The sequence below is a fragment of the Rutidosis leptorrhynchoides genome, chromosome 8 (assembly GCF_046630445.1).
Source record: "Rutidosis leptorrhynchoides isolate AG116_Rl617_1_P2 chromosome 8, CSIRO_AGI_Rlap_v1, whole genome shotgun sequence".
Taxonomy (NCBI): Eukaryota; Viridiplantae; Streptophyta; class Magnoliopsida; order Asterales; family Asteraceae; genus Rutidosis; species Rutidosis leptorrhynchoides.
In genome coordinates this window covers 12,303,587-12,319,759 of record NC_092340.1, presented here as the reverse complement: position 1 = coordinate 12,319,759, position 16,173 = coordinate 12,303,587, and the positions used below count along the sequence as shown (strand labels likewise).

Genomic DNA, 16,173 nt, shown 5'->3' with positions numbered 1-16,173 from the left:
TTGGTGGCCTAATTTAAAGACAGACGTTGCAACATATGTTGGGGAGTGTTTAACTTGTTCCAAAGTCAAAGCAGAACACCAGAAGCCGTCAGGGTTACTTCAACAACCAGAAATCCCAGAATGGAAATGGGATGGTATTACCATGGATTTCATCACGAAGTTACCAAAGACTGCCTGGGGATACGACACCATTTGGGTAATTGTTGATCGTCTTACCAAATCTGCACATTTCTTGCCTATAAAGGAAACGGATAGAATGGAGAAATTATTACGATTATATATAAAGGAAATAGTTTCAAGGCATGGAATACCTATTTCCATTATATCTGATCGTGATAGTAGATTTACCTCAAAGTTCTGGCAATCACTACAGGAGGCACTAGGAACTCGTTTGGATATGAGTACCGCATATCATCCGCAAACCGACGGGCAGAGTGAAAGAACAATTCAGACTCTTGAAGACATGCTCAGGGCATGTGTGATCGATTTTGGAAACGGATGGGATAAATATCTACCATTAGCAGAATTCTCGTATAATAATAGTTATCATGCGAGCATTAAAGCTGCGCTATTCGAAGCATTGTATGGAAGGAAGTGTAGATCTCCTATTTGTTGGAATGAAGTAGGAGATCGACAATTAACTGGTCCCGAGATCATACACGAAACGACTGAGAAGATAGTACAAATCAAGGAGAGATTGAAAACAGCCCGTAGTCGCCAAAAGAGCTACGCCGATGTCCGAAGGAAACCATTAGAGTTTCAGATCGGTGACATGGTTATGGTAAAGGTGTCACCTTGGAAAGGTGTAATACGTTTCGGTAAAAGGGGTAAACTGAACCCAAGATACGTAGGCCCGTTCAAGATTATCGAACGCATTGGACCGGTAGCTTATCGACTCGAGTTACCACAACAACTCGCCGGAGTACATAATACATTTCACGTCTCGAACCTTAAGAAGTGTCTTGCAAAGGAAGATCTCACCATTCCTCTTGAAGAAATCCATGTCGATGAGAAACTACAATTCATCGAAGAACCAATCGAAATCATGGACCGTGAAGTTAAACAGCTCAAGCAGAGCAACATACCGATCGTTAAGGTTCGTTGGAATGCTCGAAGAGGTCCTGAGTTTACTTGGGAACGAGAGGATCAGATGAAACAAAAGTATCCACACTTGTTTCTCGATGACGCAAAATAGGTACAATTTTAAAATTTCGGGACGAAATTTATTTAACGGGTAGGTACTGTAATGACCCGCACTTTTTCGATCGTTCTATACTTATAAGATTAATATTTACATAAATTAAACCATACCAACATGATAAGCAATCCAAATTGTTGAGATTTATGTTTTTAAAAAGAGTTTTACACAACGTTTGACCGTCTAGTTTGACCGATGATATCACGAACTATATAACATATGATAATTATACGTTTGTGTATATATATGTATATATACATATTTAACATGATCTAAAGAATGTTTTAATACCTCATTTTGTATTAATAACAATAAGTTATAAGTATATTTTGAAACTACTAACTTAAGTTTTCAAAACGATAACCATACGTAACGTTATTTGACATAAATACTTATGACCTATAATGTTTATACATATATCGTATATATAATGTATTTAATCACTTTTTAAGGACTTAAATACATAAAACCATATAAGTATATTCACAAAAGGTAGCTATATTTGAATTCTCATTCCGTTTTCACAAGATTTCTATACGTATATCTAGAGTATATGTACTCGTATCATACCTAGCTTCTATACGTATTTACTATTGGTAAATACACATCAAATCACCACCAACCAGCCCTTGTTCATGCCCTAGGTATAAGGTAATTGGAATTTGGAAGCTTATTGACTAATTACATAAGATAACAAACTAAAATCTTGTCATGAACACCTTAGTTCCACGTTTTTTATAAGCTTCATGGGCACTTCATTTTGATTCAAATTTCTACATCATTTCTTAGTTAAACACACACTCTTCCATAACCCTTAAACACCCTCATCAATTCAGCAAGAAACCATGAAGATCTAGCCATAGAAACAAGCCTTAATCATCATAAGAAAACTCTTACAAAAACACTTCAAGAATCCTTCCAAGAACACAAGTTTACTTCCAATCTTTCATTCAACTCCATCACTCTTTTGGTTCTAGGTTTTTACTTCTCTTTTACAGCAACCTTGTCCAAGTAACTTGAGGTAGTAATTTTTTTCATAACCTTATTCGATTCATATATATATAGCTATCTTATTTTATGGTATAAAATTTTAACAACAAGAACATAGTTTGAATGTTTTCAAACTTGTTTGCAAACTAAATAGATCCTTCTAACTTAACTTTTAAAATACTTCAAGACCTGTAATATATCATAAATATATTCTAATTTAACAAGGTATAACTTGGTTTTTCAAAGAACACCTTAAAAACTGTTTTTACGACGTCGGAGTGCAACCGGGGGCTGTTTTGGGTTGGATAATTAAAAACTATCTTGAACCTTGAATTGGAGGTTTATTTTCTGGAAAAATGATATTTACTATGAATATGATAACACATAAAAATTTCATGATTTAACTCAAAGTATAAGTATTTTTAGAAAAATAATCATTTAAGGTTGTTTACATGATGGAAAATGATTAACTTCATAAGTTTCACCAAAGTTTGACCTATGACCTGTGATTTCGAATACAAACTAAGGTATTTACAGTTCATATTCTTAAAGAAGGACTCGATCCAAGGAAGTGGCAAGTTGAACCAACGAAAACGGAGTTGTAACGAAGAAACTATGACCAAAACAAAATCGGATATCCAAGACTAGTTTAGCCACGAAAATAATTGGAGAAAAATTAAATAAATCACATCTTTTTAAAATAACATGATATTTTATATATATGTACTCATAATTTAATTTTATATATTTCAGGATCACCCGTAAACAATACGAGAAGATTAATCATAAGATTCCATGATTGTACGCAACACGTCATTTGACAACACCGGTACTTTATGTACGCAACACGTCATTTGACAACACCGGTACCATGGGTCAAGATTAATCCCGACCAATACGAATACGATGGGGGTTTTATTTATTTCGATGGGGGTTTTATTTATTTATTAAACACCTAAATATGAACCATTAAAATTGAATTGCTAACTACGGACTAAGAAGACATTAAAAGTATTATAAGTATATATATGTGACGATTGTTTAAAATGAAAATATATTGATAAATTATATATGGATAGGTTCGTGATATCAACCGGAGACCAAGTCAAAATATATATATCTTCAAGGCAAAAGTGAGTATATAGTCCCACTTTTAAACTCTAAGTATTTCGGGATGAGAATACATGTATTTTATGTTTTACGTTATGGACACAAGTAACTGAAAAATATATTCTACGTTGAGTTGTACCACTGGCATACTTCCCTGTAGCTTGGTAACTATTATTTACAGTGGTATTGTAAACGCGAATCCTGTTGATAGATCTATCAGGCCTGACAACCCCAACCGGACTGGACGACCAGTATTCAACGGTTGCACGGTACTTCGTTTCGTGACTACACTTGGTACGGTGTAGTAAGATTTCATAATAAAGGGAATATGCGACGTGATTAAATGTTAAGTATGGTTACCAAGTGCTCAATCACTTAGAATATTTTTATTAAAATGTTTATATATGAAATCTTGTGGTCTATATATATATATATATATTGCTGCCGGCATTAAACCTATATCTCACCAACTTTATGTTGACGTTTTAAACATGTCTATTCTCAGGTGATAACTAAAAGCTTCCGCTGCAACATGTTGAATTTAAACAAGATCTTGAGTATGCATATTTGTGTCAAAAATAAAACTGCATATCGGAGGATTTGTAATGTAAAATATGCTAGAAATCGTATTGTTATCATCACATGTAAAGTTTGTAAGTCTAAGATTATCGCTAAACGATAATCATCTTTTTATTGTCTAAAGCTTGTATTAAAATAAGAGTTATGGTTTGTAATGTAAAATAAATGCAGTTATTCTTTTAAAAATGTCGCATATAGAGGTCAATACCTCGCAATGAAATCATACGTTATCTAACTCGTTCTTATGGTTAAGGACGGGTTATGACAGACCATTTTCCAATAATTCCATTCAAAATATTTGAATTTGTTAGATTTACTTTTAATGCTTGCAAACAAATGACGAGCGCAGAAATAGTGAAACGCTTCGGGGAACACGGTTGAAACACCATGTGCTATTGGCAAACCTCGATCCGAAATAAAAGTAAGCTCTGACATACGATCACCCATTCCCCAAGTCATCAAATGGTCTCGTAGGTTGCCCAAAAACCAATCCAAAGACTCGTTTGTCTAGGCGCCAGCAATTCCATAAGCCAATGGCAAAATTCCATTATTGTCATCCATCGCAACAGCAACTAAATTTGTACTCAAATATCCTGCCTTCAAATGCGCTCCATCGACGATAATTATCGGGCGACAATGTTGAACAAATGATTGAATCTGCAGGAATGAACAATGTTAAAACAAATATGTTTTTAATTTTTTAATCGATACGCAAGGAACGCAAACATTAAAATTTTTATTAAATGGTAATAGTGATACTTACAACTACGCCAAGGGAATAATAACACATCAGAAATCTATTTTCTTTGTCTGTGATCAAATTCGTTACGCTTCTGGGGTTGTGAATCTTAATGTTATGTAGGTAAATTGGAAGCATTTGGTACGACTCTTCACTACTCCCACGAAGCATCTGTAATGTATGACATTTGGCCCTCCATGCTTGATTGTAAGATATGCTGACACCGAATCGGCTGCCTATATCCGCACGTATATCGTTTGCTTTATATTCCCGGTTTTCAGATTTGAATGAATCCACAAGCATACTACCCAACACCTGTTTGGTTGCATGTTTATTGTTTCCCATAATTAGTGTGCGTGAGCATGTGTGTTCGTCATGCAGTTTCTTTACCATAAAGTTTTCAGTGAATCGTATTCTGTAAGCACTACATTTCCACTCACAGTTTGGCAACACACATTTAGCGGTGTATCGAGATTTGTCTGACTTTACAGGCTTTATTTGGAAGTTTTCTTCAAGACATTTTGTAAATAGGGTGTTTATAAACTCTTCTTTGTTCAAGAAAGTTTGACGGACTTTAATTAAATCTGACACCCTATACGTGGTTGGTATTTCAGTCGTCTGTTCGCGCTCTTCCTCATGCTGACTCAAAAGAGTTGGCATATTCCAGAACGGATCTTGCTTTTCTTCTTCATATTGGAATTCTGCGTCTCGGTCTTTTCCTCCATCTGAATCACTATCTTCGACAAGAGGTACCTCAAACGGGTGGTCTAATTCTTTAATTTTACATACGTTTTCAAGACCATAGTTATGCAAATCAAACTCTTCTGTGTTTGGAAGTGGCAATTCAGGTTCTTCCACTTCCAAATTGTTACTTGCGAGGTTTTCTTCGGTATCATGTTGTAGTAAGAATTGTTGTGGTTGGTGTTTTGGTGATTTTGGTTTTTTTGGTACCTCTTTTTCTTGGTTTTGTTGTAGTAGTGGCTGGTTTGTCGAGTATTTTGTTTCTAGATTTCGTTGTGGCTGATGCATTATTACTCTATCGACAATAAATATCAATAAGACCATTTACAATTGCATATTGTAAAAACTCTTGAAAGTCTTCATCATCATCAGTAATATCAAAAACTTGATTATTAAAAATGTATCTCATTGAAACAGCTGCATTGGGTGGGAAGTCAATCTTTTTAAGAACATTTTTTAACAATATTCTCCGATTCATTGGTTTTACGGGCGCAATTGGAAGTCTTAACCGAATTCTAAAACAATCTCGTGGCATATATATGAGTATGTTGTTAATGTACTCAAAAGAACCCCCACAACATATATTAACAACAAATTTATCATCATTAACACAATTCATAATGACAAAAATTAGTGAAAAAATGGTTAAAATAGTACCTTAACGTGGGTATAAGCTCGGCATTGAAAACTTTTGAAATTTTTATGAGACTGTGATTTCAAAGTCTCAGGGTCAATCTATATATAGGGACAAAATATTATCCGTAAAAATCTAGGATATCTGACGAAATCTTATCCACAAAATCGTATTTCTGATCAGATAAGGTCGCAAGTTCGCAAGACGCAAGGACGCAAGCTTGCGCCTTGCGAGGGCAACTCGCAAGGCACCTTGCGTCTTGCGAGGGCAACTTGGCAAAAAAAAAAATTTTTGGGCTCCGGCGCAAGAAACTTGCTGGGAATGAGCATTTTGGCTATAATCCCTATTATTGCACCTGTTATTTATACTATGTTTTACGGAGTAAGAATTTGCAGGTTAATATTACTCGTAATTGTTGAAAAGGTGACATTTTTCTCGCTGATCAAATCAGTTTTTGATATGATATGGTATTACTTATATTGATAGAAATCATATGGAACACAATTTTTATATTTTTATACAACAGAAATTGACATAAATGTCTAGATTCTAAACACATACAGAAATGAAATATTCTTGGGACTATTATGATACCAGCAAGGTTTAATTATTTAATAGAAATAGAATAGGTAGATGAACACAATATATTTATATTTTTTTAGCACCATAACAAAATAATATAAGACACAAATGAAAAATAATGAGTCCATCTAAAGTCTAAACGTGCTTGGCTGGGCTGGCTATGGGCTGGTCTACTTATGGGTTGAGCCTGAAGGTAACGAGAAGGACTGGGTTTGAAATAGTCAAATAGAAAATGTGAAGTTTCTTAGTGGATCGTTTGTTGTAAGCTCAAGTCTAAACACACTACTATCCTAGTAACATATTTTTCTTCTTCTTTTTTTAAAGCTAAAATTTTACAAACAATTGGGGACTAATATACATGCTATAGTTCGGGCTATCAAAGAAAAATGGACATTCTAAATGTTTAAGAGATTTTTTGTCATTCAACATCATTTGTCATTCAATAGCCACAAACAAATGCACTAAATATTGAAAGGTTCAATGTTGAAATCATCTTACTCAATTTTAAATCATCCCATTCAGCTGTAATCAAACATAATCTTTATTCTCCAAAGATGATTCTAGCTATCTAGTTAGCTAGTTATAAGAACTCAACTTAAACTTATCTCCAAGAATGAGGCGATGAATGTATGAAAACGAGACAAGTTAAATGATAGATGTTCGGTGTGCCCAAACTTGATTACTCTAAAAAAGATATACATCCTCAAGATTTTTAAATTTAATTATTCTTTACCCCACCACCCAAACAACACATGCAAATTATGTTATATATCCATCCATATATATTATATATATTTCTGTCCGGACCACTTTCTTGATACATAAAACAAGCTGGCCATCAACAACCATTTTGATCATTAATTATATGAAATTGTTCCCCTTTATGCCTTTTATTTCATCCTGCTGCGGCTGCTTCATGCCTTCATGCATGCTTAGCTTATTAATTTCTTGCCCTGCATCCACTCTCAAGAACTCATCAGTAAGCAACAATATATTACACCATTCATCTCTTTCTAATTATTCTTCTCAGAATCTTGACTACAATTTCCATATTTCATGAACGATCGATCGAATTACTATTGGCATGCATTATATGAGTATCATGCATGCCATTTCTCGAGTATTTACAATCACAACATTCATTATATTGATCAATTAATTTTGTGCTTCTAGATAGATAGCTTAAATATCGTGCGTGTTAGTCTTTTTATGAACCTTAATAATGAAATTTTTGTATAATTTTCTTGGGTAATGTATATATGATGGAACTAGCTAAGTAGCTAGCCAATGTTTATGTGACACTTACCTTTCCTTCTAAGGTTGAAAGTAAAAGAATCAACAATATATTGTTAGTTGTAAAGAACTTTTTGTAAAAAGCGAAACATCATAAAAAGTAACAATATATAATTTATAAACTGCCTTCAAAGGAAAGTTTGATTAATCAATATATGTAACCAATAACAAACTAGTTTCTTTCATTCTCTCCCCACATTCACCCCTTATATATCTGCCCATGTGTTTTGAAGCAAACTTTAATTCTAAGCATAGTACATCCCTTTCCTCTATATACATCATGACTCAAAAGGGCGTGAGCAACATGGCATTATCTATGTTGATCCAAATCATATATTGTGATGTTTAAGATATATTTCAACTCTATATAATCTAACATGTAAGTATGTAACTATCAGTTTGGTTCAATCTTTGGATATGAACTATGTAAGTTGGATAACTAATATCATCTTTTCTGCATAAGATAAATACTTTACGCGGCATTTAATCGCATTACACATAGGAAAAATAAGTTTTGGCTTAAAGATATATCTCAGTTCTAATTAATATCATATATGGTCACAGTGTAGCTAATTAACTCAAAATAGTGTATGTATGTATAGTATAAATATCCTTTGAGATTTTATAACTCTACTGAAAAAAAGATTAAATAAAGGTTAATAAAAATAACAGCATATGCTTCTACATATATAATGAACATGACCATTACACATATATAATACATTTAGTACATAGATAATGCTTTGATAGTTTAATCCCAAGTAATCATAAAATACAGCAGCACCCCATACCTATCTTTGATGGTTTTAATTATAATTAGTTACAACAATATCCATCAAATAAACTAATCGAGAGTGCTAATTAATCAAAGGGGCTTAATTATTACTCTATGTAAGCTAGGTAAAAGGGTTAATAAAGGTTACACATGTAACACATACTGTAGATTGGTCTTTATTATGTACAACAATTAATAAAAGTTAATAATTTTATGAAAATAACACATTTTCAGGTCATTTCCATAGATCTATTTGGCAACCAGAAATGGAATTTGATGCATCTTCTGGAACTGTTATTTGGTTTTCTTCATTATGATACAATTGATCTTGATTTCCTTTAGCTAAAACATCGTCCTGGTTATGAAATTGCGATGCAACAAACTTGTCAAGAACGCGCCAATTTGTCACTTGATGATCATTAAAGTTTTGGCCTTGATGTAACTGAATGTTGTTGTTATGGTCTTGAGTGTGCATGGAAGGCTGAAAACTATTGCTGCCGCCATGGTTTATGTCAATACCGTAAATCGGCATGGAAGAATTGCAGGTTGGGAGAAGTTTTGGGCTCTCTAGAAGAGGGAGTTGGAGGTGGTGATCAGGGGTACTCTGGTAATTTTGAATATGATCTAGTTCTTGCTTGCAAGAACCATAAGGGTATTGGTTAAAAACATTGTTAGCTAAGTTCGATCGAATGTTATTTAGCGTTGGCGAGTGATCAATTTCAGGCATGAACGAGATTTGTTGATCGTCGCACCACATTAGCTCTTGCTCACTTGCTCTCCTCATAACTGGCAGTCTTTTCTTAAAAACCCTACACACCACCCACCCTTCTTCCTGTTTTTTTTTTTTTTAAAAAAAAAAAAAAAAACATATTGCATTATTTTTGAAAACATCCACCAAATAATACAATTTCTGTCATATACATTATGGAATTGGCAGTAGAGTGTGGGCCAGTCTGGGTTGCCGTTTGTTCTTTTTGCCATAAAAAAGCATTTTATGCGAAGATATGATCATACCTGTGTTGTGGTTGCATTTTCGTCTGTTTCAAGGCGATATTCATGCATGATCCAATCAGATTTAAGACCATTAGGCGCACGGCCTTTGTAGTAAACCAATGTTTTTCTCATCCCAACCAAATCATGTTTTGAGTAAATCGCTTTATCCCTTCCAGTTGCTTTCCAAAATCCAGCTGCAGTAGCTCTATTTGTGCGAGACCCCGTCGGGTACTTCTTATCTTTATGACTAAAGAAATACCAATCGTTCTGTTCTTCCGTACCTAGCCTGCATAGCTCTATTTAAGTTTACAATTAAGTTAGCATATTTCATGCAAGTAATCTTAATAGCATAAAGGAATTTGCTAATGACAGGGCCGTTGTTAGTGTGCATAAGAAAGTTGTACTTTTTAATAAATGCTGCTTTCAGATCCATAAGTAACCGCTCTGTACAACTATATTTTATGCACACTAACGACAGACCTAGACCTAGGCCGTCGTTAGCAAAATTCTAGTATAAATTAACTAATTATTTGTGACAGTTTTAGATAGCTAGTATATATACCTTGAAGATCCCATGGCTCAATTTTGTAAAGATCGACATCTCTGATGACGTCTAGTTCAATTGGTCTGGAGTTAATCTTTTTTCGAAGGTAGTAATCCACAAGTTCTTCGTCGGTAGGATGGAATCGAAAGCCAGGGGGAACATGTGAAAAAGTGTTCATGTTCTCCCCCTATTATTGTTAGAACCTGAATCCATAATCATCAATCTTAATCTTAATATCACTTTAGAACATTCACACTTAATTACTACACATTGATATTTACGCAGAAATCTGATAATAAAAGTGAGCTAAATTGTAGCATTGATTAATTGAAGATAGAATGCAACTTGAAACCATTTTATTGTTAACTGATTATATAATGTTTCTACTTAAAGGAATTGAATACTCATAAATATCAATCAAGATTAACTATATATGATGGACCTGTAAATAAGACTGTAAGTATAAAGTATATATGAAATCAAAATAGTTACTTAATAGAAATCATACAAAACGTGGGAGGATCGATTTACCAACGAGATCAAAATGAAGTATAGCGCTAAAGTAAAATCTGCTCTTAATTATTTCTTTGAATTAGGGTTAATATCAAATGTCTACGAAAATACAGAAACTGTATACGATCGAAAACCAAGAAAGATTTCGTTTGTGCTCGGGGTCTGAACCAATTATTGTTTTCTGAAATGGTTCATACCCCAAGGAGAAAGAAGAATTTGATTGGATAGGAAGTTGCTAAAAGTGGAAAGCTTAAGAGAATGAATGAAGATTATATAAGAGGAGGTTTGAATTTGAAGAAGAAGAAAGAAAAAAGTAACCAAAACCTAATGATGAGAGATGATGACATAAACATGTATATATGTAAGTATGTTTGTTTGTTGTAGCCTATCTTTGTCTTTCATTGTCAGATGGATGTGGGGGCTAAATTGGTGGCCAAGATTTTTCATTCTTTTTGCCCTAAATATATATATATATAATATATCTGTGACCGACCCACCAGCAACTGATCGAGACTTACCTTAAAATACCTTGTAACAATCTCATATTGTTTAGCAAAAGTGTAGATCAATGAAGACACTTTTAAAGTTATATTGCTATATATTGTCTTTGGCAACTCATCATATATATGTTCAACCCGTATGACTCGAATTTTTGTAAAATACCTTCACCGATTACTTTATGAATTATGAGTGTCATGTCAAGAGTTTGAAATCCCCAGTGTCAAAAGAGTTGTTATACTCGATGTGCAATTGAATTGAACCGACGCCTATTTTGGCAACGAATTTCAACTATGAAACCCTTTATTATTAGGTACGAGTACCACTAAGCTATTAACTTGTTAATAACAAATTCAAATATTTTGCCTTATAGTGGGTATTCTAGACTATTGATTGTATTGATTTCTATTTATTACACAAATATTATGATAAATAATACAAATAAAAATATTTATTGTTAAAGTTGAGGAAAAAAAGATTTTAAAAAAAGTTAGCAGTGAACACTTATGTTGAAACGGGAGAGTAAATGAGAACAAAACTTATTCCCAGTGGCGGAATTTGAGTAGGAAAGGGGGCCGCCTGCCCCGGTGTATATGAAATTTTTAAGCCTAAAGTTTTAGATTTTGCTTTCAATCCAAAAGTCCATGGTTCAAAAGTCCATGGTTCAAAAGCATTTATATTTTTCATTATTGGATTCTTTACTTTGAAAAGAAAAAGTTTGTATTTTGTCCAAAAGTCTTCGTATATGGCTCCCAACCTAAAAGTCCATGACCAAAAGATTGTATATTCATGGAGAAATAAAGTTGCAGAATGCAAACATCTTTAAAAGAAATTTCGACCCCATTAAAATAAATATTGTTTTCGCCACCGCTTATTCCAATTTTAATGATAATATCCAAGATGGACATTTCTGGTTACATGCATCTTGATCATATGAAGATGCAATTCAAAAGCGTTTTGGTTCTTCTACCTCCTTGATTTGTGCGGGTTGGTCAAACGGGTCCATAAGGAATTTAAAAAGCAATGCACGTCAAGACTACAACGCATCATTTAAGACTCAGGTTGCACATCGTATCAGCGGAACAAGGTCGTATATTCGTATGTGTGCATTAGTCAGACTCCTATATATAGATACCAAGGTTCATTATTTTACGACGTTGTATTTGGAGAAATTATAACTCAAGTTACAAATTCTTAGGTACTCTCTAAGAAGGCAAGCTTTTACGGATTATACTATGAATGAGAATAAGGTGTTGATATATGGATTTTATGATCATCAAGGATGTTATACAATCGGACTTTACGATCGGTCATCTCCTCCAATCTAAGACCTCATGAAACACTACTGTAAGGTCACTTAAATACCATAGCAACCCAACGTCATTGCATTTAACCCGAAATTTCCTTAACAAATGAATTTTAGCTTGATCACATATATTACTAGAAAATTGACTTAATATTAATAATACTTTGCCACTATAGTCGCTAGAAAAAAAATGACTTTCTTGTAATTATTTTTTATTTTTATTTCTCACAGACTGATAAAATAGATATTTTGTGACTTTTGTAGTCAAAGTTATTCTTAGCGGCGAAATGGCTTCACTAAACTTTGTCAATTTATTTTTTAACTTTTAGTAACGCTTTTTAAACAAAAATTTATAAACTTTTTTCGGAAAGAAAATATACAAATAAACGAATCAGAAGATCGAAAAGCTACAAACCAATACAATACGGAACAAAATCTAACTTTAGTCAAGAAAAAACAAACAAACTCGCTAACCAAAGTAAATCTAAACCAACAACATAGTAAATCTAAATCTAAAAGGCAGGCTAAACAACAATAGAGGCAACAACAACTAGAGCCATCATTCCAGTAGGATTAAACCATTGACGAAGAATACAATGCAACGTGTCATCGAATGACACTAGAGACCGCAATATCCAACGTCAATCAGAACATCTGCCGCCAGAAATCACCACGCGCGGTAAACAAGGTTGGAGAATTCGGATCTCGGGGAGATCTCGTTTGGACTTTTTTAGGGAGATCTTGGCATCTCGGAATAATATCGGGGAGATCTCGGACGTTGACTTACGTTGACTTTATAGTTTTTTTAATAAAAATAAAAATGTACATTAAAAGATAAATATATGTTTATTTATATACGTTTTTAAGAGATTTTACAAAAATATCCGGGAAATTAGTGAGAAAATCTTAAAAATTACGAATTTTACAATAAAATCTTACAAATTAGCAAGAAAATCCGAGAAATCGTGACTTTATCTAAGTTTGACCCCGTTGACCGAGAAATCTCGGGAGATGAACATCTCGTCTCGGTTGCCTTCAAGAAAAGAGATCTCGGGGGAGATCTCGGGAGATTTACAACACTGGCGGTAAAGTTGAGGTCATTTTCATATTGTCATTGTGAGTGGTAAATTTCATTTAGTATATTAATTAATTGTATTGTACTATTAAAGATTTTAAATATATATATTTTTTATTCTTCGAACATCAACTTGAATTTCATTAACGACAATATATGTATATTTAAAGGTAGTACGGGAACATGATTAAACGGACCCCGTTGAACTGATCGTCACAAATACACCTCGTCTCCACTACCGACGGTAATCATGCTACCACTCTAATTCTCTACCCCGTGCGCCCATCATTCTTAAAATACTCCATATTTTCTATTTTCATGTTATTAATATTAATATATAATAATAATAATAATATTATTATTATTATTATTATTATTATTATTATTATTATTATTATTATTATTATTATTATTATTATTATTATTATTATTATTATTATTATTATTATTATTATTATTATTATTATTATTATCATTATCATTATAATAATAATAATAATAATAATAATAATTATTATTATTATTATTATTATTATTATTATTATTATTATTATTATTATTATTATTATTATTATTATCATTATCATTATATTTTTTATTATATTATTATATTTTTCTGGAGAAAAAACAGTTTAATCAGTTGAAAATGAAAGGGTGGAATTCTTCATTTTGGCGGAAAAATATGTTGACGAAAAGTCACACCAATTTGGGAGAAAATTCTTTTGGACGTAACTTTTCAGTATATGCGTATAGTAAATATGCCGTTGATTGGAACGGTGCTTCCTTGACATCCACAAACGGGGTGCTGCCCTCTTTGACCCTCACAATTTCCACGACAATATAAGGTTAACACTTACGAACGTGTACTCCACATTCTCCTAAGTCCGACTTTGAATATAAGTTGATTACCTATGCAATTTAGTAAATTACAATTATCAATAATTGTTGAATAACCTAAAATCACTAGCAGTTTCCTTAATATCCTTATAACATTGGAACTGTAAAAGGATGGCTATAGTTCAGTTTGAAGTAACACGAATACACGATCATTAATCCATAAATGCCTCAAATATTATACTAAATATTGAGTAGTAAACATGATTAAACTTTTAAAACATATAGCAGCATATATTACGGCGGTCAAGAAAATGATCGGAGAGTGAAAATACCCTCCAGATTGAGAAGACTCACCCTTTTAATTGATAAAAGATATGTATATGTACGAGACTTTTTAAGAAAAGAAGTGTACAAAATGTAAGAAGTTATCCTCTTTGCCATTTTATTTTATTTTTATTTTATAATAAAAGATTATAAAAGATAAAAGATACTCCGTAAAAGATAGAGGACCGAGTTAATATTAGGATTTGCGTCTTTTGTTGTGTGCCCGGTAGAAATTGATGACAATAAAGTGGGGCCCAAAATCGTATGATTAACGTGGCCGTCTGTGGGTGGCTGAATCGTAACTCAACCAATAATATTGCGGCATCTTCAATATTTGTTGGACCCACCTGTGTGACGCCCTAAGTTGCCCCTTCGCACCACCTAAATTTTTTCCTAGCTAAGCTCCATGAAATTTTAGTCTTTGGTGATTTTATACGTTATAAAAAAAAAATCACATCACAGTAATTCATTAGTAAAAAACACAATTTGTTACTTCTTCCGTCTAAATTAAATAGTTTTGCATTAATTTTTTCTCTTAATTTTTACTTTAATTTTTTTTATTACATAATACATTATGAAATTTATATGAACGATATGTTTTATATATGGTTTTATTTTCAATATAACATTCATCAAATATTAATTAACACAAAATATTATTCACCTTTAAAGTTATGACAAAAAGTCAACTTGATATTATTAAATTGAGACGGATGTAGTATGATTTGAAATACTATTTATCAAGACAAATTACATCGTTGGTCATGTGGTTTACTCCAAATTGCATGATCTGGCTTAAACTTTGTTTCGAAGTGTTTGATTTCTCTCCTTTGCAAATGTTATGCAGTTGGTCACCCATCCTAACTATCATGAAATATTTCTGTAATTTTCAATCACGTGCAATGCACACGCGGCTAAATTTGTCTTTTCATTTGGTTATCTTCTTTGTTTGTTCTTCTTCTAAATCAAAATCATCTGTATTAATTCTTCTCCAAAATCAATGCCATGTTCTTCCCAAAATCAAAATATTTTCTTTCCAGAAATCAAAATTAGTTCAAACGCAAATCTAAACCAAAACAAGTGGTAAGCTAGAAAAATGAAAAAGCACAAAAAGTAATACAGATTGCTACGATGGCTGACGGGACACCGGAATCCACCATTGTAACACGACCAGATCCGGTTATGCAACCCACGATTGGCTGATTTCATCACTTGAGATTGGCTATCGATTTCTGATGGGTTCGACATAATTTTGTCATTTTACATATACTACATTAGTCAAATACAATTGAATTTATTACTTGCACATAACATAAAATTCTATCTAGACCACTCCCAACCATGACGTCCCTCCTTTTCATGACAGACAACCACGCTATATTTTACTCTCCATTTACTCCCTATCACATACCCATCATACACTACTACTAATCATGACATAT

At 32.9% G+C, this 16,173-nt stretch overlaps 1 protein-coding gene across 1 annotated transcript; it reads right to left on the bottom strand.

The window, feature by feature from the left end:
- Positions 1-8,743: 8,743 nt before the first annotated feature.
- LOC139862865 (NAC domain-containing protein 7-like) lies at positions 8,744-10,785 on the bottom strand. The gene is made up of 4 exons (XM_071851496.1): positions 10,710-10,785; positions 10,197-10,381; positions 9,656-9,930; positions 8,744-9,473 (listed from the first exon to the last, which is right to left on the bottom strand). The coding sequence occupies exons 2-4, from the start codon at positions 10,354-10,356 to the stop codon at positions 8,877-8,879; spliced, it is 1,032 nt and encodes a 343-aa protein (XP_071707597.1). The 5' UTR covers positions 10,357-10,381; positions 10,710-10,785; the 3' UTR covers positions 8,744-8,876.
- Positions 10,786-16,173: the final 5,388 nt, after the last annotated feature.

What these genes read in the sequence shown, in the direction of transcription:
- LOC139862865 (XM_071851496.1), bottom strand. Translation starts at nt 10,356, where the DNA reads ATGAACACTTTTTCACATGTTCCCCCTGGCTTTCGATTCCATCCTACC. An exon ending in TGAGCCATGGGATCTTCAAG is followed by an intron (nt 9,931 to 10,196) that starts GTATATATACTA and finishes AAACTTAAATAG; the next exon opens with AGCTATGCAGGCTAGGTACG. An exon ending in AAAATGCAACCACAACACAG is followed by an intron (nt 9,474 to 9,655) that starts GTATGATCATAT and finishes AAAAAAAAACAG; the next exon opens with GAAGAAGGGTGGGTGGTGTG.